This window comes from Vigna angularis, chromosome 1 (genome assembly GCF_016808095.1).
Source record: "Vigna angularis cultivar LongXiaoDou No.4 chromosome 1, ASM1680809v1, whole genome shotgun sequence".
NCBI lineage: Eukaryota > Viridiplantae > Streptophyta > Magnoliopsida > Fabales > Fabaceae > Vigna > Vigna angularis.
In genome coordinates, this window is record NC_068970.1 from 63,139,290 (window position 1) to 63,156,951 (window position 17,662).

General features: G+C 34.4%; 3 protein-coding genes across 6 annotated transcripts; 2 read left to right on the forward strand and 1 right to left on the reverse strand.

Annotated features, from left to right (window-relative positions):
* The first annotated feature begins 4,909 nt into the window (after positions 1-4,909).
* LOC108347521 (hexokinase-1) lies at positions 4,910-11,348 on the forward strand. Of its 2 annotated transcripts, XM_052872101.1 has the most exons (10): positions 4,910-5,365; positions 6,070-6,220; positions 6,298-6,480; positions 6,970-7,044; positions 7,234-7,389; positions 7,509-7,604; positions 7,678-7,808; positions 10,270-10,351; positions 10,565-10,929; positions 11,008-11,348. In XM_052872101.1, the coding sequence occupies exons 1-9, from the start codon at positions 5,094-5,096 to the stop codon at positions 10,910-10,912; spliced, it is 1,494 nt and encodes a 497-aa protein (XP_052728061.1). In that variant the 5' UTR covers positions 4,910-5,093; the 3' UTR covers positions 10,913-10,929; positions 11,008-11,348. The 2 variants fall into 2 exon arrangements, with proteins under 2 accessions (XP_052728061.1, XP_052728060.1); XM_052872100.1 differs by having other exon boundaries at positions 10,565-11,348.
* A 736-nt stretch (positions 11,349-12,084) lies between these two features.
* LOC108346857 (probable 3-hydroxyisobutyrate dehydrogenase-like 1, mitochondrial) lies at positions 12,085-13,659 on the reverse strand. The gene has a single exon (XM_017585911.2). The coding sequence runs from the start codon at positions 13,593-13,595 to the stop codon at positions 12,585-12,587; it is 1,011 nt and encodes a 336-aa protein (XP_017441400.1). The 5' UTR covers positions 13,596-13,659; the 3' UTR covers positions 12,085-12,584.
* A 433-nt stretch (positions 13,660-14,092) lies between these two features.
* Positions 14,093-17,572, forward strand: LOC108346860 (uncharacterized). Of its 3 annotated transcripts, none has more exons than XM_052872099.1 (2): positions 14,093-16,038; positions 17,331-17,572. In XM_052872099.1, exons 1-2 carry the CDS (start codon positions 14,380-14,382, stop codon positions 17,385-17,387), a joined length of 1,716 nt encoding a protein of 571 aa, XP_052728059.1. In that variant the 5' UTR covers positions 14,093-14,379; the 3' UTR covers positions 17,388-17,572. The 3 variants fall into 3 exon arrangements, with proteins under 3 accessions (XP_052728059.1, XP_052728058.1, XP_017441403.2); XM_052872098.1 differs by lacking the exon at positions 17,331-17,572 and adding an exon at positions 16,741-17,300; XM_017585914.2 differs by lacking the exon at positions 17,331-17,572 and having other exon boundaries at positions 14,098-16,151.
* Positions 17,573-17,662: the final 90 nt, after the last annotated feature.

Sequence of the window (17,662 nt, forward strand, 5' to 3'; positions counted from 1 at the left end):
AGATAAGACTAATGAATCTAAATATAATTTTAACATCACTTTTAATTCAAAATTTTAAATCAATGAGTTAATAAGTATTTACTTTAATATATTGTTTGATTTTTTTATTTTTATTTTTATTCAATATAAAACTTAGATTCATATTATATTTTTAGCAAAATTTTCATTTTTATGACAAAAATGTATGAGTATTGGAACGAGATTATAATTGAGATATTAAAATTGTTGTAGTTGAAGCGGTAGGGTGAAAGAGGAAAAAGGAGAAGACATGTGATTTAAAAATAGGTGAGTTATGAGTTTGGGTGTTTAAGGTAAAGGTGAAGAGAAGGAGTATAGGTATGTAATGTTTGTGTGGAATGTGGTTGTCGAAAATACTGCCATGTTAGAGAACGCTGAAATTTGCATTGTTTAGGTTTTTTTAGTTAGAGTTTTTAAGATGGTTTTGATTTGATAAGTTATGTAAAAATATCTTGTGACTAAAACTGAATCGAGTCATTTTTAATAACTTATCATCGTGGTTTATGTCAAGTAGAATGATGTTACAAAATAATAGTTATATTTTAAAGAATAAAATTATTGAAAAATAATTTATTAAAAGGTGTGTAATATTATAATTTATAAATTAAATCATTATATTTAAAATTAAGAGTAATTTTATTAGTGACTTAAATTTTAAAAACTGCCTTTAATTTTTAATGACCTTTTAACTTAACATGAGGTCAAGCCTAGCTGTCATAAATTTGTTATGAGATTGGACAGCTTATTGATTTTGTTACCTTTAAAGACATAGCTTTACTACAAGAAAAACATCAATGAAGAATAATTGAAAAAAAAAAGTGACAATTTTATGTCCATTAAGTATCAAAATTCTTAACATCACACAAGGTTAAGTTTTAAAATAATTATTTATTAGATGTGTGACATGTTGACAAGTGTAATTCAAAGAGATTTAACAAAAATATATTGATAGTTGGTTTTTGAAATTTTTGTAGAAAAAATATGAATAATAGTATATATTATATAGATTGAGTAGAGTGAAAACTATCATTAAATTTCATCTCATTTTTTTTTATTGCATCATTACTCATTTTGTCTATTTAATATGCAAACTATTCAATGCCTTAAAAGTACTCTAAGGTAATTCTAGACTTATTCTTGCATACTTTAAACCCAATGTGATTCCTTTCCTTTTAGTTGAATGAATCATTGTCTTAAGTGCAAGACTTTATATTTAACCTAAGCTTTAGATCATACACTAGTCTATAACAAAAATGAGATGGTTTGATTGGACCACAAGTTAAGATTAGTTTTTCAACTCAATCCAAATCAATAAAGTAAGATGATTAGTTAATTCACCCAAACAATAAAGTATAAATCAAACTACAAACATTTGAATGAAAGCATAGATAAATATGTTGAAGTATAGATATTTATAATTGATCACATCCAACTTCAACATAAGAGTTTAATTGCTCATATAATATTGCAATATAACTTCAACATCTAAACATGGAATTTATATCTCTTTACCCTCAAGACATCGATTCCTACTTTGTTATCACTTATTTACTTCTTCACTCAATGCTTAAAACCAAGACATGAGGTATATGTTTAACAAAATTTTCATCGATGCTCAACCCTATTCATGGATGCTTAGTTGCATAGGTTTCCTTCTATGGAGGTTTTTTACTTTCTTTGTCACTTTAAGTATTCAACGCCATTTTTTATTGCTTAATTTATGCACCGCCTTTGACTTTTTCTCTTAACCTCTTTTAGTGCTCAGCCACAACTTTCTTGTGATTCAGCTGTAAAAAGTCATATTTTAGATCTTTGTAAACTGCTTTTGTCAACGAAAAATTTATGGAACTCAATTGCATCATCCTTTAAATCCTTAAAAAATTGTTGCAAATAAAAAAAATAATTAATTTCTTATTTTTCTGCTTCTTATTACCTCATTTTATAATTCCAAGCAAAAGGGGTTTGATTTATTACAAAAATATATCATTTAGATGTATTTTAAGTGCAAGAATCATATGTCAAATTACATAATCTAAATCCTTATCAACATTACATGCTCACTTGTAAAAGTATATTCATCCTCAAGTTCTGATTCACTGATTCATTGTTGACTCACCCAACAACAAAATATCAACTATGTATCAAAAGCAAAACTTAATAGATTCATTCAACAAAATCAAACTCGATCAACAACCTAAAACTCTCTGAACTTTTATAAAATGATTTTTTCTCAACAAGCAAATCATTCACCCAACCATCTAAATACCTGAAAGCCTTTCTTAAAGTCTTGATCAAGGAGTAAACAATTTGAATGGATTTTAAAAATTTAAATTTTGCTCAACTAATGACTAACTCGTTTACTGGATCTACATAATTTAAAAAAACTTAAGAGATACGATCAAATCAATCAATTAGTCAATTTGAACAATATACACCTTTCTTAAGTAAAAAATGCTACATATAATTCAAAAATACTTTTAAATAGAACGATTTAACAAAATTGATATATCAAATCATTCAACAACTCACTAAACCACAATTTTTTCTTAATCTATCAATTTTTATTTAATATTCAAAATCTTTATTCCTTATTCGAATCATAACAAATATTAAATATACATAAAATATATAAATCAAATTAATCCATTATCAACATAATTTCATTGAGTATTCATCGATATTAATTACTAAAGTAACATAGAATGCTCTTACAATTGTCAAAACTAGTAACCTCAACATACAATGCAATTTGAAAATTGGACTAACTTCCCTCACTCAGTATAAGTCTTTTAATCTAACAAAACTAAGAGTTTTCACTTTTAAATGATAACATATATGTACATAGAAAACTTAAACTAATAGTTTGAATATTCTCTAACAATCATAAAAGAACAAATATTTAGTTCTTTTGAACCACAAACATAGTCCTAGAATATATATATATATATATATATATATATATATATATATATATATATATAAATTTTAAAAAATGACTTAAAATAAGAAGTAAAGATGAATTTATCTAAAAAAAAATTCTGAACAATTATAATTGTTGAACCAAAATATGTATGAAGTTAAATGATCTTAAAAGAAATGAACAGGTAGACCAAACACTTAGAAAAAATTCAAAAAAAGAAATGAAATAGTTAAAAAAATATGTATTTGTAACATAAAACTTAACTAAACAATTTTTATATTTATAAATTCTGAATTTTTAAGAATAAAATATATAAACTCCGTTTATAAAATTATAAAACACTACTTATTTATTTTTTAGGTTTTTAGATCTCTTAATTTTTTATGTTTTATTTTATAGTATAATATCTTCGTCTTTAAAATTAGTAGCTTATATATTTATATCTTTAAACTCAATTTATATTTTATATTAATATCTCTATCTATTTATATTTATATTCAAATATATATATATATATATATATATATATATATATATATATATATATATATATATATATATATATATATATATATATATATATATAGTGTATTCTATTACATTGATCTTATAGACCTAATATATCTTATATTCAAACCCCTTATCCATTGTGATTTGATTTATTTTAATCTCTTTATCTTATGGAATTAGTTATTTGTATGTTTATCTTATATATTTTAACACCTTTAACTTTTTGTACCAATTTTATCTCAGTCTAATACTATCATTTATCTTATATTTGTTTTTAATTGACTTGTACAATATTGATTAATAATTAAAAATACGTGAATGATCAATATCTATATAAAAAAAACTTAATATATAAGTAACTTAAAAAAAAAAACAGGGAACACAACTTTCCTCACTCCATGTAAGATTGCTCCTGAATGTAAGTCATAGTAATTATGTTCACAAGCAAAGTGGATACTAGGAGAAAGTAAAAAAAATAAAATAATACATATAAGATTTGTAATTGAAAATTTTAAAATAATATATATGTATATATATAATTTATTTATTTTTTATTTATTTACACATTTGTTAGGACACATGCACAAAAGTGTCTCTTATCTGTCACTGCCTTCTTTTCTTTTGACATATTTACTTATTCATACCACCACTCATCTCTCTTTTTCTATGCAAATACCAACCTTCTCTTTCCACACTCTTAATCAAACTAAAACTTAATATAAACCTATCCTTCTATCACTCTTTCAACCTTATCAAATTGCCAATAATGTGCTGATTTGTAATTAGTGAAAACAAAAATCTTTGAATTAATAACACTCTCTAAGGAAACATTGTCCCTCTTTGTCATTATTTATAATTTATAATAAATGAACTTTTAAGATGAAAAAAATACAAGCCAAATGTTTTCATTCTTTATTCATTTATGATGAAATTCAATTGTCATATCTAATTTTTTTATCCCTATGTAAGCTCAGCGGTGAACCTATTAAATAAGGATGGACACTTGTACCCCCTCATTGTTTTTAATTTACAAGTAAATATATTTACCTTTTTATTCTTTTTACTTCTTAAATTTATACATTTGTCCTCTACTAAATAATAGAGAATTTTTGAATCTATCACTGGGTAAGCTCCAACAAAGGAAAGGAGCTTAGTTATTCAATTTATAGAAATAAAAAAAATTAAACCAAATCTTTTTAAAATCTTTTTATCCGGAAATTACTAAAATTAACTAATCAACTTTCTATTTTCTTTTTTTTTTACCAAGAAAGTGAAGTTTTACATTAAATTTGAAAGTGAAGTTTTACATTAAATTTGTAAGATCGAGATCAGATTGGGCATCTCAACTCAACCCTAATGAAATTAATTATTTGAAGCGAGATATCTACATAATTTTACTAAATTTCAAATTTTTTTACTGTGTTTAACACTATTTGATGTATATGTATGTATGTGTTGTGTGCCTGTCTGTCTGATTTCATTTCACCTCTCTTTCCTAACCCCCAAGGCCACGCCACTGTCACTTTCCCACAATGTGCACCAATAACAACAATCTCTCACTTCCCCACTAAAATCTAATCTGGGTTTCATTCTTCAGAGGACAAAGTTTCGGACTTTACGGGATTCGGCTTGTTCCACTGCTGTCATGGGCAAGGTCGCGGTGGGAGCTGCTGTTGTCTGTGCCGCGGCCGTTTGTGCCGCGGCGGCGCTGGTGGTGCGCCACCGCATGATTAGTTCCCGCAAGTGGAGTCGAGCCATGGCCATACTGAAAGACTTTGAGGAAAAGAGTGGGACCCCACTTGCGAAGCTCAGACAAGTGGCTGATGCCATGGATGTGGAGATGCACGCAGGGCTCGCATCTGAAGGTGGTAGCAAGCTTAACATGTTGATCAGTTTCGTCGACAATCTCCCTACTGGGTTCGTAGATTTATCCATCTCTTTTCCCTTTTCACATCTGTTAGCTTTTCAATACTAATATTTATAAAATATAGGATTTTTTTGTCTATATTTTTTTAAATAAAGTTTGTAGTAAAAAAAGTTTCAGACACTAGAGGATCAGGATGTCCGGGTTTTGTTGACTGTCTATTTGTCCTGCTCTCTGGAATGTTGATCTTGTTGTTTTATTTGACTTTTTTAATGGATTTTTGGCTAATCAATGTTTCTCCTTTTCCTTTTTTTTTGTTTTGTTATGCGTGCTGTTTATTTTACTTTCTGAATTCTGATACCGTGAACTGACAAATTTGGATCAGTGGTGAAGTAGTTCACTTCATTTTATGCATTATCTCAATTATGATTTTATTGTGGTATTGGAATGTTAAGAATAAATATTAGAGCTTTTTTGTTTGTTGTAAATCCGGGTTTTTGAAACTCGAATGTCACAGGTTCAGAATTATACTGCTTTTTAGCAGTTCATTACGTGATTAAATTGGAGGTGTTTACTAACATATCATTCATGGTTCTGTGACCCTCTGGATTATAACGGTTTATCACTAAAGCGTTTGATTGTTTATATTGTGGTTTGAAGACCCTGCAGTCAAGATGCCGAGAGAGAAATACGAACTAGTTATTCTTAAAGATTTCTTCTGTGTTAGTTCATTGATCACCACATCCATTACATACAGGGATGAGAAAGGACTCTATTATGCACTGGATCTTGGTGGCACAAACTTCCGTGTCCTTCGTGTACATTTGGGTGGGAAAGACAAAGGTGTTCTTGGCCAAGAGTTTGCAGAAGTTTCAATTCCTCCACATTTGATGACTGGTACTTCGGAGGTAAGCGTGTTATGGGAAAATCTATCAGACTATTAAGCGTTGTTACACTTTGATACATATTCATTATGTTGTTACAGGCATTATTTGATTTTATAGCAGCAGCTCTTGCCAAGTTTGTTGCTTCAGAACCAGAAGGTTTTCATCCTCCACCCGGCAGACAAAGAGAACTGGGTTTTACATTCTCATTCCCAGTGAGGCAAACATCAATTTCATCTGGGACTCTAATTAAGTGGACTAAAGGTTTTAATATTGAAGATACGGTAATTCTTGTTGCCTTCCTGTTATTCAAGAGGAGTGTTAGCAGTCCTAGCACACACTTTTTTACACCTACTATTGGTTAAAATATACGAGAAAGTTCAGAATCACAAATGAAGCTGATTAACTATATTTGAAATGAGAGCCACAAAGTTTTTTGATCCCATAAATTCAACCAATACTAGAGAGTGTGTTATAAAGCCTATTGTTAGCATTTTTCGATATTCAATTTACTTGTGCAGACACTATTTTCTTCCTGTCACTCATCTTAATTACACTGTGACGGATAGTCCAGAAATTTGAACGAGTCACTCTCTCTTGTATAAAGTTTTGCAAGTCTCCAGATATTGCAATAGTACAATCATTATTTGCCTCATTATAATTCAAAACTGCATCTTAGCCATAGGATCTTTCATTTTTTTTATAGAGTGAATTTCTTGTTGTTTCTCTGATCTCTTGCTGAGCATGGATACTCCTTCATTGTTCGTTTGTAGGTTGGTGAAGATGTAGTGGGAGAGCTAACCAAGTCCATGGAAAAAATTGGGCTGGATATGCGAATTGCTGCTCTAGTCAGTCTCACTGTTCTCTCTTTTTTTATTTATATTTTATGGCTATGATTTGAGTATGACGATTTCCAATGTGTCTGACTGAGTTTTTTGAGTTACAAGATTTTATGTCAGTTTTATTTTATTTTAAGTCATTCTTGGTGGTCTAATATATAAACTGGAAATGAAACTTAACTTGCTGATTTGATGTAGGTTAATGATACCATTGGAACATTAGCCGGAGGCAGATTCTACAATCAGGATGTAATTGCTGCTGTGATTCTTGGTACTGGGACAAATGCAGCATATGTAGAACGTGCACATGCTATTCCAAAATGGCACGGCCTTATACCAAAATCTGGAGATATGGTATGTAGGTTATGAATGTGTGAGATTTAATTTCTTGTGAAAGAGTTATCTTTACCGTGTGCTATCTGGTGTTACTATATGGTGACGAAGCATGCTCTGATTATTTCTAAATGTTATAGGTTATAAACATGGAGTGGGGTAATTTCCGATCAAATCTTTCTCTAACAGAATATGATCTGGCTCTTGATGCTGAGAGTTTAAACCCTGGAGAACAGGTAATAATCATCTATAGTATCCATTATTTAATTAACTAATGCAACTCTAACATTATTCCACTGTTGTTTACAGATTTTTGAGAAATTGATTTCGGGCATGTATTTGGGGGAGATTATTAGGAGAGTTTTGTTGAAGATGGCTGAAGAAGCTGACTTTTTTGGAGATACTGTTCCACCCAAATTGAAAGTTCCTTTCATACTTAGGTATGCTAATTCATACTGGCAAACGTAGTTGTTAATACTGCACTGGTGTAGAAGTGGCCAGCGGCTGCTATTTGGCATTTTTGTGGTGTGGGAGTCATGACTGTGAATAGGAATCATCGTCTCTCTCTATTTTTGATAGAGAGAGAGGCAGAGATACAGAAAGACCCACCATTTTTTCTGTTTCTAGAAGTTCAAAATGAACATGAGATCAAACAGCAGTGCTGGTAAAGTGCAGCTCTGTTTCTGGCAAATCCGCTGCACTTGTCAGTTCTGGTGTTGTTTCCAACTTTCCAGTGAACCCTTATCTTGTTCTTTTCTTCTGCTCTGTACTCTACTATGGAGCTTTCTATGTTCTGTATAACAGACCAACATAGGTCCTTCATTTCACTGCTCTGTCCCTTCTTTTCCCTGGTCTTCTTAGGTCTGTTTGGTTAACATGATAAGATATGGAATGATAGGATAAGAGTGTGTGAAAATTAGCTTATGGACAAACCATAAACCATTTTCATCTGCTCTTCCAAACACTTGCATAAGTGCTTATGTCATAAGATAAACCTAAAGTTCTAAATAAGCTTTTCCAAAGACACCATGATATGAATTCAGTAAGCTCTTGTCCTATCCTGTCTTTGGTAGACACAGAATAACAACTAAATAGTATTATATTATTCTATCATGTGTTTTGAGATGGACCAAATAATGGCATGTGATGCAAGTCATAGTAAATGGCAAAATTACCCTTGTGACACAATTGCATATCACTTTTTGTAAGTTAACTTTGATATAGTTTTGTCAAATTTTCTATTGTTTAAATAATAAAAAACGTAACAAAATAATTACCTAATTTTAATAAAGTTATTTAAATCTATAAATATCTAATTTTAATATGGATGCATTGAATTTTAGAGCTATTATTTCTAAATCTTGTATTGAACTCAATTAAATTTTAAATTGTAAATAAATTATGTAAAGTAGCAAAATAATTTTAACTAAAAGAGTGTAACACGTAATGTACATATTTTATATGCTTAAAAAAATTCATTCCCATTTTAAAATAACATGGAGAATGTGGATGTGATGATAACTTGATTCGTGAGCTGCCACTGATAAAAAGGAGAACAAGTGATGCAGTGAGAGTGCAAATGAAACACAGTACGGGGACAGATGGACGGAGAGAACTTAAGTGGAAAATATTTTAATCTTATCCTGTTAGCTTCCAACATAGAATCACAGGATAAAATTTAACTGGTGAAAAAGATAGGATAGGATTAGGTGATAAGGTTGTCTGATCATATCCAATTGGTTCACAAAACAATGGATTAAGATATGATATCTTCCTTACCACGATCACCAATCTATCCCTTAGTTGTAATGAGTTTTGTCTCTTTTTTTTTGTTCTTTGACTTACGGTGCCATTGAGTCGTGTGTTTAGCTTAAAACTACAATTTTTTACAACTTAATTTTTGGTATGTATTTTTAAATGTTTAAGGATTGATACATGACTAGTATAAATTATATAACTGATAATCATACCTTCAAAATTGTGGTCATTCCATTATGTGCTATCCAGCCACATCGGTTTTAGGGTCTGGCTACTTAGCGCCACTGTCTGGAAATGATTACTGCCACCAAACAGTCGTTTTTTTTTTGTCTTGGATGATACCTGTCAATATTGGTCCATGACCTTTATATGGAGTATTCTTTTACTGCATATTTACGTGCCAGTAATGATTCTGATGCTTAGCCTAGTTGTTTAATTTCATGAATTACACAGAAACCTGAGAAAATTAAGATGCATGCTCTGTTTAGACTTTTTATGTGGACCACTTCAGTATCATCATGTATTTAATTTTTGACAAAGTGTTGTTCCCCCCTTTTCTATTTAAATCTTATTTCTCAAGATTGCTTGATATTTGCTCTGTTGTTAATTGATGACCAAGGTCGTCACATGAACTAACTTGTGCATCAATTTTTTTTGGAACTTGTAAATCAAGACAAGAATGCTGCAATACAAGATTGGGTTGTCATTGCCTCTTCTGGGGTTTGCTTGGTGGGTTGGTAGGAGATACAGGGATAAGAGAAAAGATGAACGTGGTGGGGAAAGATTTATTACCATTTTTTTAGGCGGTGTAAATAGGGAAATGATAATATTATTCTCTATGTATAAGCTTAAGATAGAAGGACAACTAAGAAATTATTTTGTGGCATTATTGGGATTACATTTTCATCCGAAAATGTGGCAAAAGTTTTGGCTAAGACTGGAGTGTGACGAAAGTTTTAGCCTTTTCATTTTCAGCTGTTTTTTTTTTCTGTGCTTATACCAATCAATCTTAATAAATTGTATTCACTTCTCATTTTAGCTGTTATTCCACAGTGTACACTGTTTATGCTACCCGTGCCCTTGTTGAATTGCATAACCCTTCATTGCAACATATATTCAGAGTTTTAACATCATTTTTATTAGGACACCTGACATGGCAGCCATGCACCACGACACTACTCCTGATCTGAAAGTGGTTGGAAACAAATTAAAGGATACATTAGAGGTATGCATGCTCTTCTAAGATTTTGAAATATTGCTATCGTGTCTCCCCATTCTATAAATTGCTTTTTCTTGAATTGGATGTGGGGGGGACAGAAATTATGACGATAAGATAAACTACACCTATTCTTTGTGACATGTCTTTTAAAGTAAATAGCATTCTGATTATGTTTAGGGCAATAAAAGTTGGTGCTTCTAATGCTCCTCATTTTGTCAGATCTCGAACACTTCCCTAAAAATGAGGAAGATTGTTGTGGAACTATGTGACATTGTTGCTACTCGCGGGGCCCGCCTTGCTGCTGCTGGTATTTTGGGCATCCTCAAGAAACTAGGAAGAGACACAGTTAAGGTTGGGGAGAAGCAAAAGTCAGTGATAGCATTGGATGGAGGATTGTATGAACACTACACTAAATTCAGAGAATGCCTGGAGAGTACACTGAAGGAATTGCTGGGAGAGGAGGCTGCTGAGACCATTGTCATTGAGCACGCTAATGATGGCTCCGGCATTGGTGCAGCCCTTCTAGCAGCTTCTCACTCCCAATATTTGGGAGTGGAGGAGTCTTAAATTATTGCCGAGGGAATGTAATACTAGTTTCATTTTTTTCTTAGGTAATAGATCAACACATTGAAGCAATGATGCCTTGGTTATTGGTCTTGCAGATCATGGCCACCGGGAGGGATCTCTCTTCTTACTGGGGCATTCATTATTTTGGTTCGGGGTTTGTTTCTCCTTCGTTAAGGAATAATATCAAAGATATAAACTTTATCATGAGTGACTAGTCACCTTTTGCGGATGTAGCCAACCGGAATAAATCAGGACTTAATGCACTGAGAAGCCTAAGTGCTTTTTTATTCAAACCTTTTCTGAGTTATCAGGAGTTGCTGTTATTGTTGTAGTATTTCATTATCTTGTATGAAACACGCTAAGTTTTTCAATTTTTTTGTCGGTGATATTTGTTTTTTTCTTGGATTTGATTTTGAGTTATCAGGAGTTGTTGCTGTTATTGTTGTAGCAAATCTTGGATTTGTTTTTTTCTTTTTCTTGTTCATGAGAAAAGTAAACATGTTTTTATCATATCTTTTGTGAAAATACATAAATATCAGAGAGCTTAGATTTGGCGAAATGTCTTGTGCTGTTCTCTTGTCCGCAAGAAAGTAACAAGGCACAAGAGAAAGGTTTTGGATCTGTGGTATTTTAGTGCAAAACATGCAACCGCAAGTTTTAACGCGTTTTGTAGACTAGTGAAGTGAGGTGAGCTAAAAGAGTAAAAGAGTTTCAACTCATTGAAACCAAAATCTCTTTCTGAAAGGGTTGTTGAGTGGAGAAAAAATATGACTCATCACGAAGCAGTAGTTTCATTATTAAAGATGCATCTGATAAATCGGTAACGCGTCTGTCTTCTATAAAAATCAACTAACGATATTATTGCTTGTTTTAATTTAACTAATAATGAAATCAAGACAAATGCTTTGGGTGGCCGATTTTGGTTTGTCATCTTTCTGTATTCTAATCGAACATTTTTACTATGATGCAACATAAGCCAGTCTACCTAGCTGTCCTTATCAACATTTTCCTTTCGTTGAGGAGAGTAAATTGTTGTCAATCTTTTCACTACGAATATGGGTTGGATCCAGCAAACAGCACTGTATATCAAAGGAAAATTGAGTGGAAATTGACTTTTAAAGATTTTGGCGTGGTTTAACGGAGCATAACTTGAGAATAGATAGAGAGAAGGCTTTCACAAGTAAACAACATTCATAGGTCCAAGTCCAATCCAAACATCACAGAAAAAACAAAAAGTATAAAACCTACACTACATCAAACATCAACCTTGGTTTTGCGTGGCCAACTACAACCTCTTAATCGGTGTTGTTTTTTAACCCATCGACTAGGAAACCAGAAATAAAGCGAAATGCCATTGCTGCCACCCCAAATTGCTATCAGCCTCCTTCTATGCATTCTGGAAGCTACACTTCCATGATGTGAAAACTTCATTGAAAATAGGATAATTTGTTCATAACTAAATGATACAACAATGTTATAACTCTTCAGATAAAGAGGTAGGAAACATTAAACCCCCAATTGATACCAAAGGATTCTCCAGTGAGAAAAAGGGTAAAACTCAATCACCAGACTTTATTATGCCATAGCGTTGTGTGAGACAGCAGAGTGGAGAGGGCAATGCAGTAGAAGTAAAATAGTAACAGACGATAGAGAGAATGGTTGCTTTGAGATTTCAGGCATCGGAGGGAGGAAGGGAGACATTGTTGAGTCGCTCGAGTACCAAAATCAGAGCCTGAGTACCCAAATATCCTTCACCATGAGCCTTAAGCGACAAATAAAGCTGTTGGGCAAGAGCCAAACCAGGTAAAGCAATCCCCATGTTCTGACATTCCTTCAGACAAATCCCCAAATCTTTAACAAAGTGGTTCACGAAAAACCCCGCTTCAAAATCCCTCTTTAAGATCCTCTTTCCGTACAAGTCCAGCGACTTCGAACCGGCCGCGCCGGTGGAAATCGCCTCCAGGTACAACCCTACATCCAACCCCGCCTTGTGCGCGTACACCATTCCCTCCACCAGCCCCACCATCGTCGACGCTATCGTCACCTGATTCGCCAATTTCGCGAATTGCCCCTTCCCACTCCCTCCCATGTAGTTCACTTTCCCCATCACTGAAAACAAGGGTTCCAGATTCTTCACTGTCGATTCCTCCCCGCCGGCGAAAATCGCTAGGGTTCCGTTCTTCGCGCCTCGGTCGCCGCCGGAGACGGGGGCGTCGACGGAGTGACAGCCTTTGTCCGCGGCTGCCTCCGCAATTTCGGCGGCGAGGGAGGGCTCCGAGGTGGTCATGTCAACTAGGACACCGCCGGGGCGGAGGGCGGCGAGCGCACCGGAGGTTGGGTGGAGGAGGACGGAGCGCACGTCGGAGGGGTAGCCGACGATGGAGAATACGACGTCGGAGCGGGAGGCGACGGCGTTGGGGGAAGCAGCGAAGTGGGCCCCGAGGTCGACGAGAGGTTGGGCCTTGGACGCAGTGCGGTTGAAGACGGTGAGAGTGTAGCCGGCCCGGATGAGGTGGGCGCACATGGACTGGCCCATGACGCCAGTGCCGATCCAGCCCACACGAGTGTTTGATGGGCTTATGGGCTCGGCGGCGGCCATGAAGTTTCGGACGGTGGAGGAGTGGCAGTGGCGGATACGACAGTGGAGGGAGCGGAGATTTAGCAGGGGAGAGGTGAGCGGCATGTCTCTTCTTTTGCCAGCCACATATATATCGGTAATATTTTCGCGTCCGATTATCCTGTTATGTGGTTAACCTTAGAGAATTTTTTTATATTTTATTCTTCAATTAAAGGCGAACTCGGTTCGAGTTTGACTCACCAAGTGAAAAAAGTATTATTTGTAATTAAAGTTGCAAATTCTTGATTTTTTTTTTCGATGTTTGTAGGAGCTAAAAAATACTAATTTTATTGATTTCTATCCTTATTAAGGAGCTAAGAAAAAAAAATTCGAATATAAAAAAGAGATGTTATCTAAAGTTCAAATAATATTTTTCCAAAAAATAAAATAAACTATTTATTTATACATTATGGTTAAATTTTGGATCAACCAGATTAAATATTGTTGGATATATTTAATTTAATTTCAATGTTTTGTTTCTGTAAATTGTAAAATTAGTATATTTTTCATATTTACATAAGATTTCATTATTAATTTACATTTTCTTACTTTTATGATTATTTTAAAATAATTTATTAATCAATAAAAGGTCAACTAAGAACATTAAACGGTGTCGTTTAATCGCCCCTCTGAACAATTACGAATCATCTCCTGTAGTATCTGTCTGCCCTAATTTCGCATGCACATCTATGTAGGAAAGAAAGATAAGGCATTATCATTTTGAAAACTTCACTGTACTTTAATCCAGTTTTCACATGGTTGCTCCTTCCTCAATCCATTCTATCAATACTTGAGATTCTTTTCTGGGTTTTCACTTTGACGAGTTCGTAGTTATTCTAGTGCTACCTCAATGTACACCAACATCTCCAAAGTCCAGGCATTTCCTTTTGCCGCTAAAATCTCTTCGCAACCCAAATGCTTCGCTTCACCCAACGCCTTAAGGTCCCTATCTTTACCGCTTGCTTATAATCAAAACCACATCTTAATGATCCCCACTTCACATAAATTTGGAACCTCGGAAGCGGGGAAGTTAGCAAATCCGTACGGCTTTATGGTACAAATTGCTAGAAGGTATTATAGGTCAAGAAGTGGCGAAAAACAACTTCCTTGGTTAGAAGTGGCTAATGAGGTTCAGGGAGAAGGTAAGGTGGTGGAGAAAGCAAAGATGACTAGGATTAGTGCCTCTATCCAGGAAGGGTCAGCAAAGAAGGTGAGTGGTAAGTCCTCTTGGGAACAATCCATTGAAAGGTTAGATAAAAGTCATAAAACAACAGTTCCAGAAATTAAGCCGATATCAGCAACGGCTGCAACAGTTTCTATGAAAGGCGGTGCATCAGCAGCTGCTAGTAAGGAAAGGAAGAGTGGATTGGTTGAGAAGGCTGGAGAGCACAGGAGTGATTATGGCAAAAGGTATGTGAAGTATGATGATAGTGACGAGGAAGAAGTTGATGATGAAATGGGGGAGGAGATTGAGGATCCAAGGTGGGATAACATAAAGAATAGGTTCAAGGGGACGGTGGGGGCAAAAGTTGGAACGGAGAGACCCGAGTTTCGAAGATGGAATAAGCAGGAGAACTGGGGTAGAAAGACATGGAAAGAGGCCACTGAATCCACTGTGCCTAAGATTGTTGGTGAAGGGATTTATGGGGTTGGTCCTGTTTTGGCTGCATTGTCAGCTGATCGAAGGGAGTTCTATGCATTGTATGTTCAAGAAGGATTGGATTTGAGTAGCAATAATAGGAAGAAGAAGGACAAGAAAGGCTTTGAAAGAGTTCTAAAGATTGCTGAGAAGCTAGATTTGAGTGTAAAAGAAGCATCAAAACACGATCTGAATATGGTGGTTGATAACCGTCCTCATCAAGGTTTGGTTTTAGATGCTTCACCACTAGAGATGGTGAAAATAAAGGAACTGGACCCTGTTTCTGTTGATGAGGGGAAGGGTTCCCTTTGGATAGCTTTGGATGAGGTTACCGATCCACAGAATTTAGGGGCAATAATTAGGTCTTCATACTTTTTTGGAGCGACTGGGGTAGTTTTATGTGCCAAGAATTCAGCTCCATTGAGTGGTGTTGTGAGCAAAGCAAGTGCAGGCTCTCTTGAGTTAATGGAACTTAGATATTGCAAGAATATGATGCAATTCTTGGTGTCTTCAGCTGAAAATGGTTGGCGGGTTCTTGGGGGCTCTGTCTCCACCAAAGCTATTTCTTTGGATGAGGTTGTACCAGGTCCGCCTACTATTCTTGTTTTGGGCAGCGAGGGCACTGGTTTGAGACCATTGGTGGAGAGATCATGCACTCAGTTAGTTAGGATTCCTGGGAATATTCCTCTTGACCCAAATACTAGTGAATTGGATGGTGAAAGTGATGATTTGAATGCTCAGAGCTCTGGTAGAGAGTTTCTATCATTTTTGGCCGTGGAAAGCTTAAATGTTAGTGTTGCAGCAGGTGTACTTGTTCACCATTTAATTGGGAAGAAGTTAGTGGATTCATTGCCAGAGGACAATAAACAGGTTGTCGTGTCTGAGTGAGACGCATTGCCTCAATTTATTTAGTTCTATCTTACTTACTGTTTGCCGATGGATCACAGCTTTTGTTTCTTTGAATACAGTGTAATTTCTTATCACTTGATTATGTATTCATATTATTATCATGTAAGAAAGTTGGTCTGTCCTGCCGTGGAGTCGGTTCACAATTTTGCCTGCAATATAACTTGAAGGCTAAATATAGTTTACATCATTATTCAAATGAAGGAGAATTGATCAATTAAATCAAAAGTCGAGGCTTCTGCTGCTTATCACATTGAAGTTGTATTAGTTTATAGTTGTGTTATTTTTAACTTGAATTATATTGTTTTGAGTTTCAGATGTGATTTTTTCATTATAAATCAAATTTGAAACAATTGAAAATTATGATTTATTTTTATTGTGGTTACTGTGTTCTCTGTGTTGAAGTTTATGAGTTGGCTGCTTCTTTCTCCTGAATTTTGCACATTGTCTCCATATAACATGAAACCGGTGGCCTGCTTATACTCTTAACTTTAGCTGAATCCCTATGACTCCATGACAAGTGGCACCATCTAACGGAGTATAATTACTTTTACCTGTTCTTGTTGCTTTTTCTTTCTGGTTCTTGTTGAAGTTCTGAAGGACTTTTGGGTTAAACGTGTTATTACTTTCTGCATTGTTTGTAAAATGTATTACCCATTCTTGCAGAGTAAAGTTTCAGGCTCAACAACACCCACTGTTAGGCAACTGAGATCTTTTCAAACTGAAAATATCAAGAACAGAAATAGAGAATAGGAAACAAATAGTTTTTCTGTATTAAAATTAGTAGATGACTGTGCTAAAGAGCAATCCCTTTCTGAACCAAACACAACTTCTCAAGGACCAACTCAACAAATGTCTGACTAACGTCTTCTATAACTCTTTGTCTTGAATAGACCTTTGGACTTGAATTACAGACTGGGCATCCTAACCCACACCTACAGTTTTTTACCTCTTCTTGTGGTTTGTGAGCTCAGTTCGTCCAGCATTAGAGCCACATGACATCAAGATCTTGTTTTGGCATATGTTAGGACTGTTGGAAAGGGGTAGTTAATTAGCATCTTTAGATCATTTGTAGGTAAAGGGAGTTACTGGAGGGAAAGGAATTGTTTCATATTTGTTATCATTTGTAAATAGACAATAATCTCTTTGGGATATGAGGAATCGTTGTGAAATGGAAACCTGATCTCTCTCCTTTGTTCTGTTGTGTTGCCATCAGTCAAGAAATGCTATCTTTCTTTTCTTTTCTCTACTTTCAGTTCCAGGTTGCGAACGGTCTCATTAATGAATGGCTAGGTTCCGAATATGATGAGTAAATAACTGTTGCCATGCAGTTGCAGTTCCAGCAGATTGAACTTTATGATACACACTAGCATTGCGTTAAGGTTCTCCACTTAATGGTTTATCCTGAATTCTCTAAAGAAAATACCTTTTGTTTTGTACTTATACACACCGTATTTTAATCTTCCCTTGTATTTTAGATATTTATATTTTGGCAATCAAGAATTAATTTATTTATTTCATACTCGCAAGATTTGTATTACCAGAAGCAGTATCACAATCATCTTTTTCAGTGTTATATTTAAGAAAT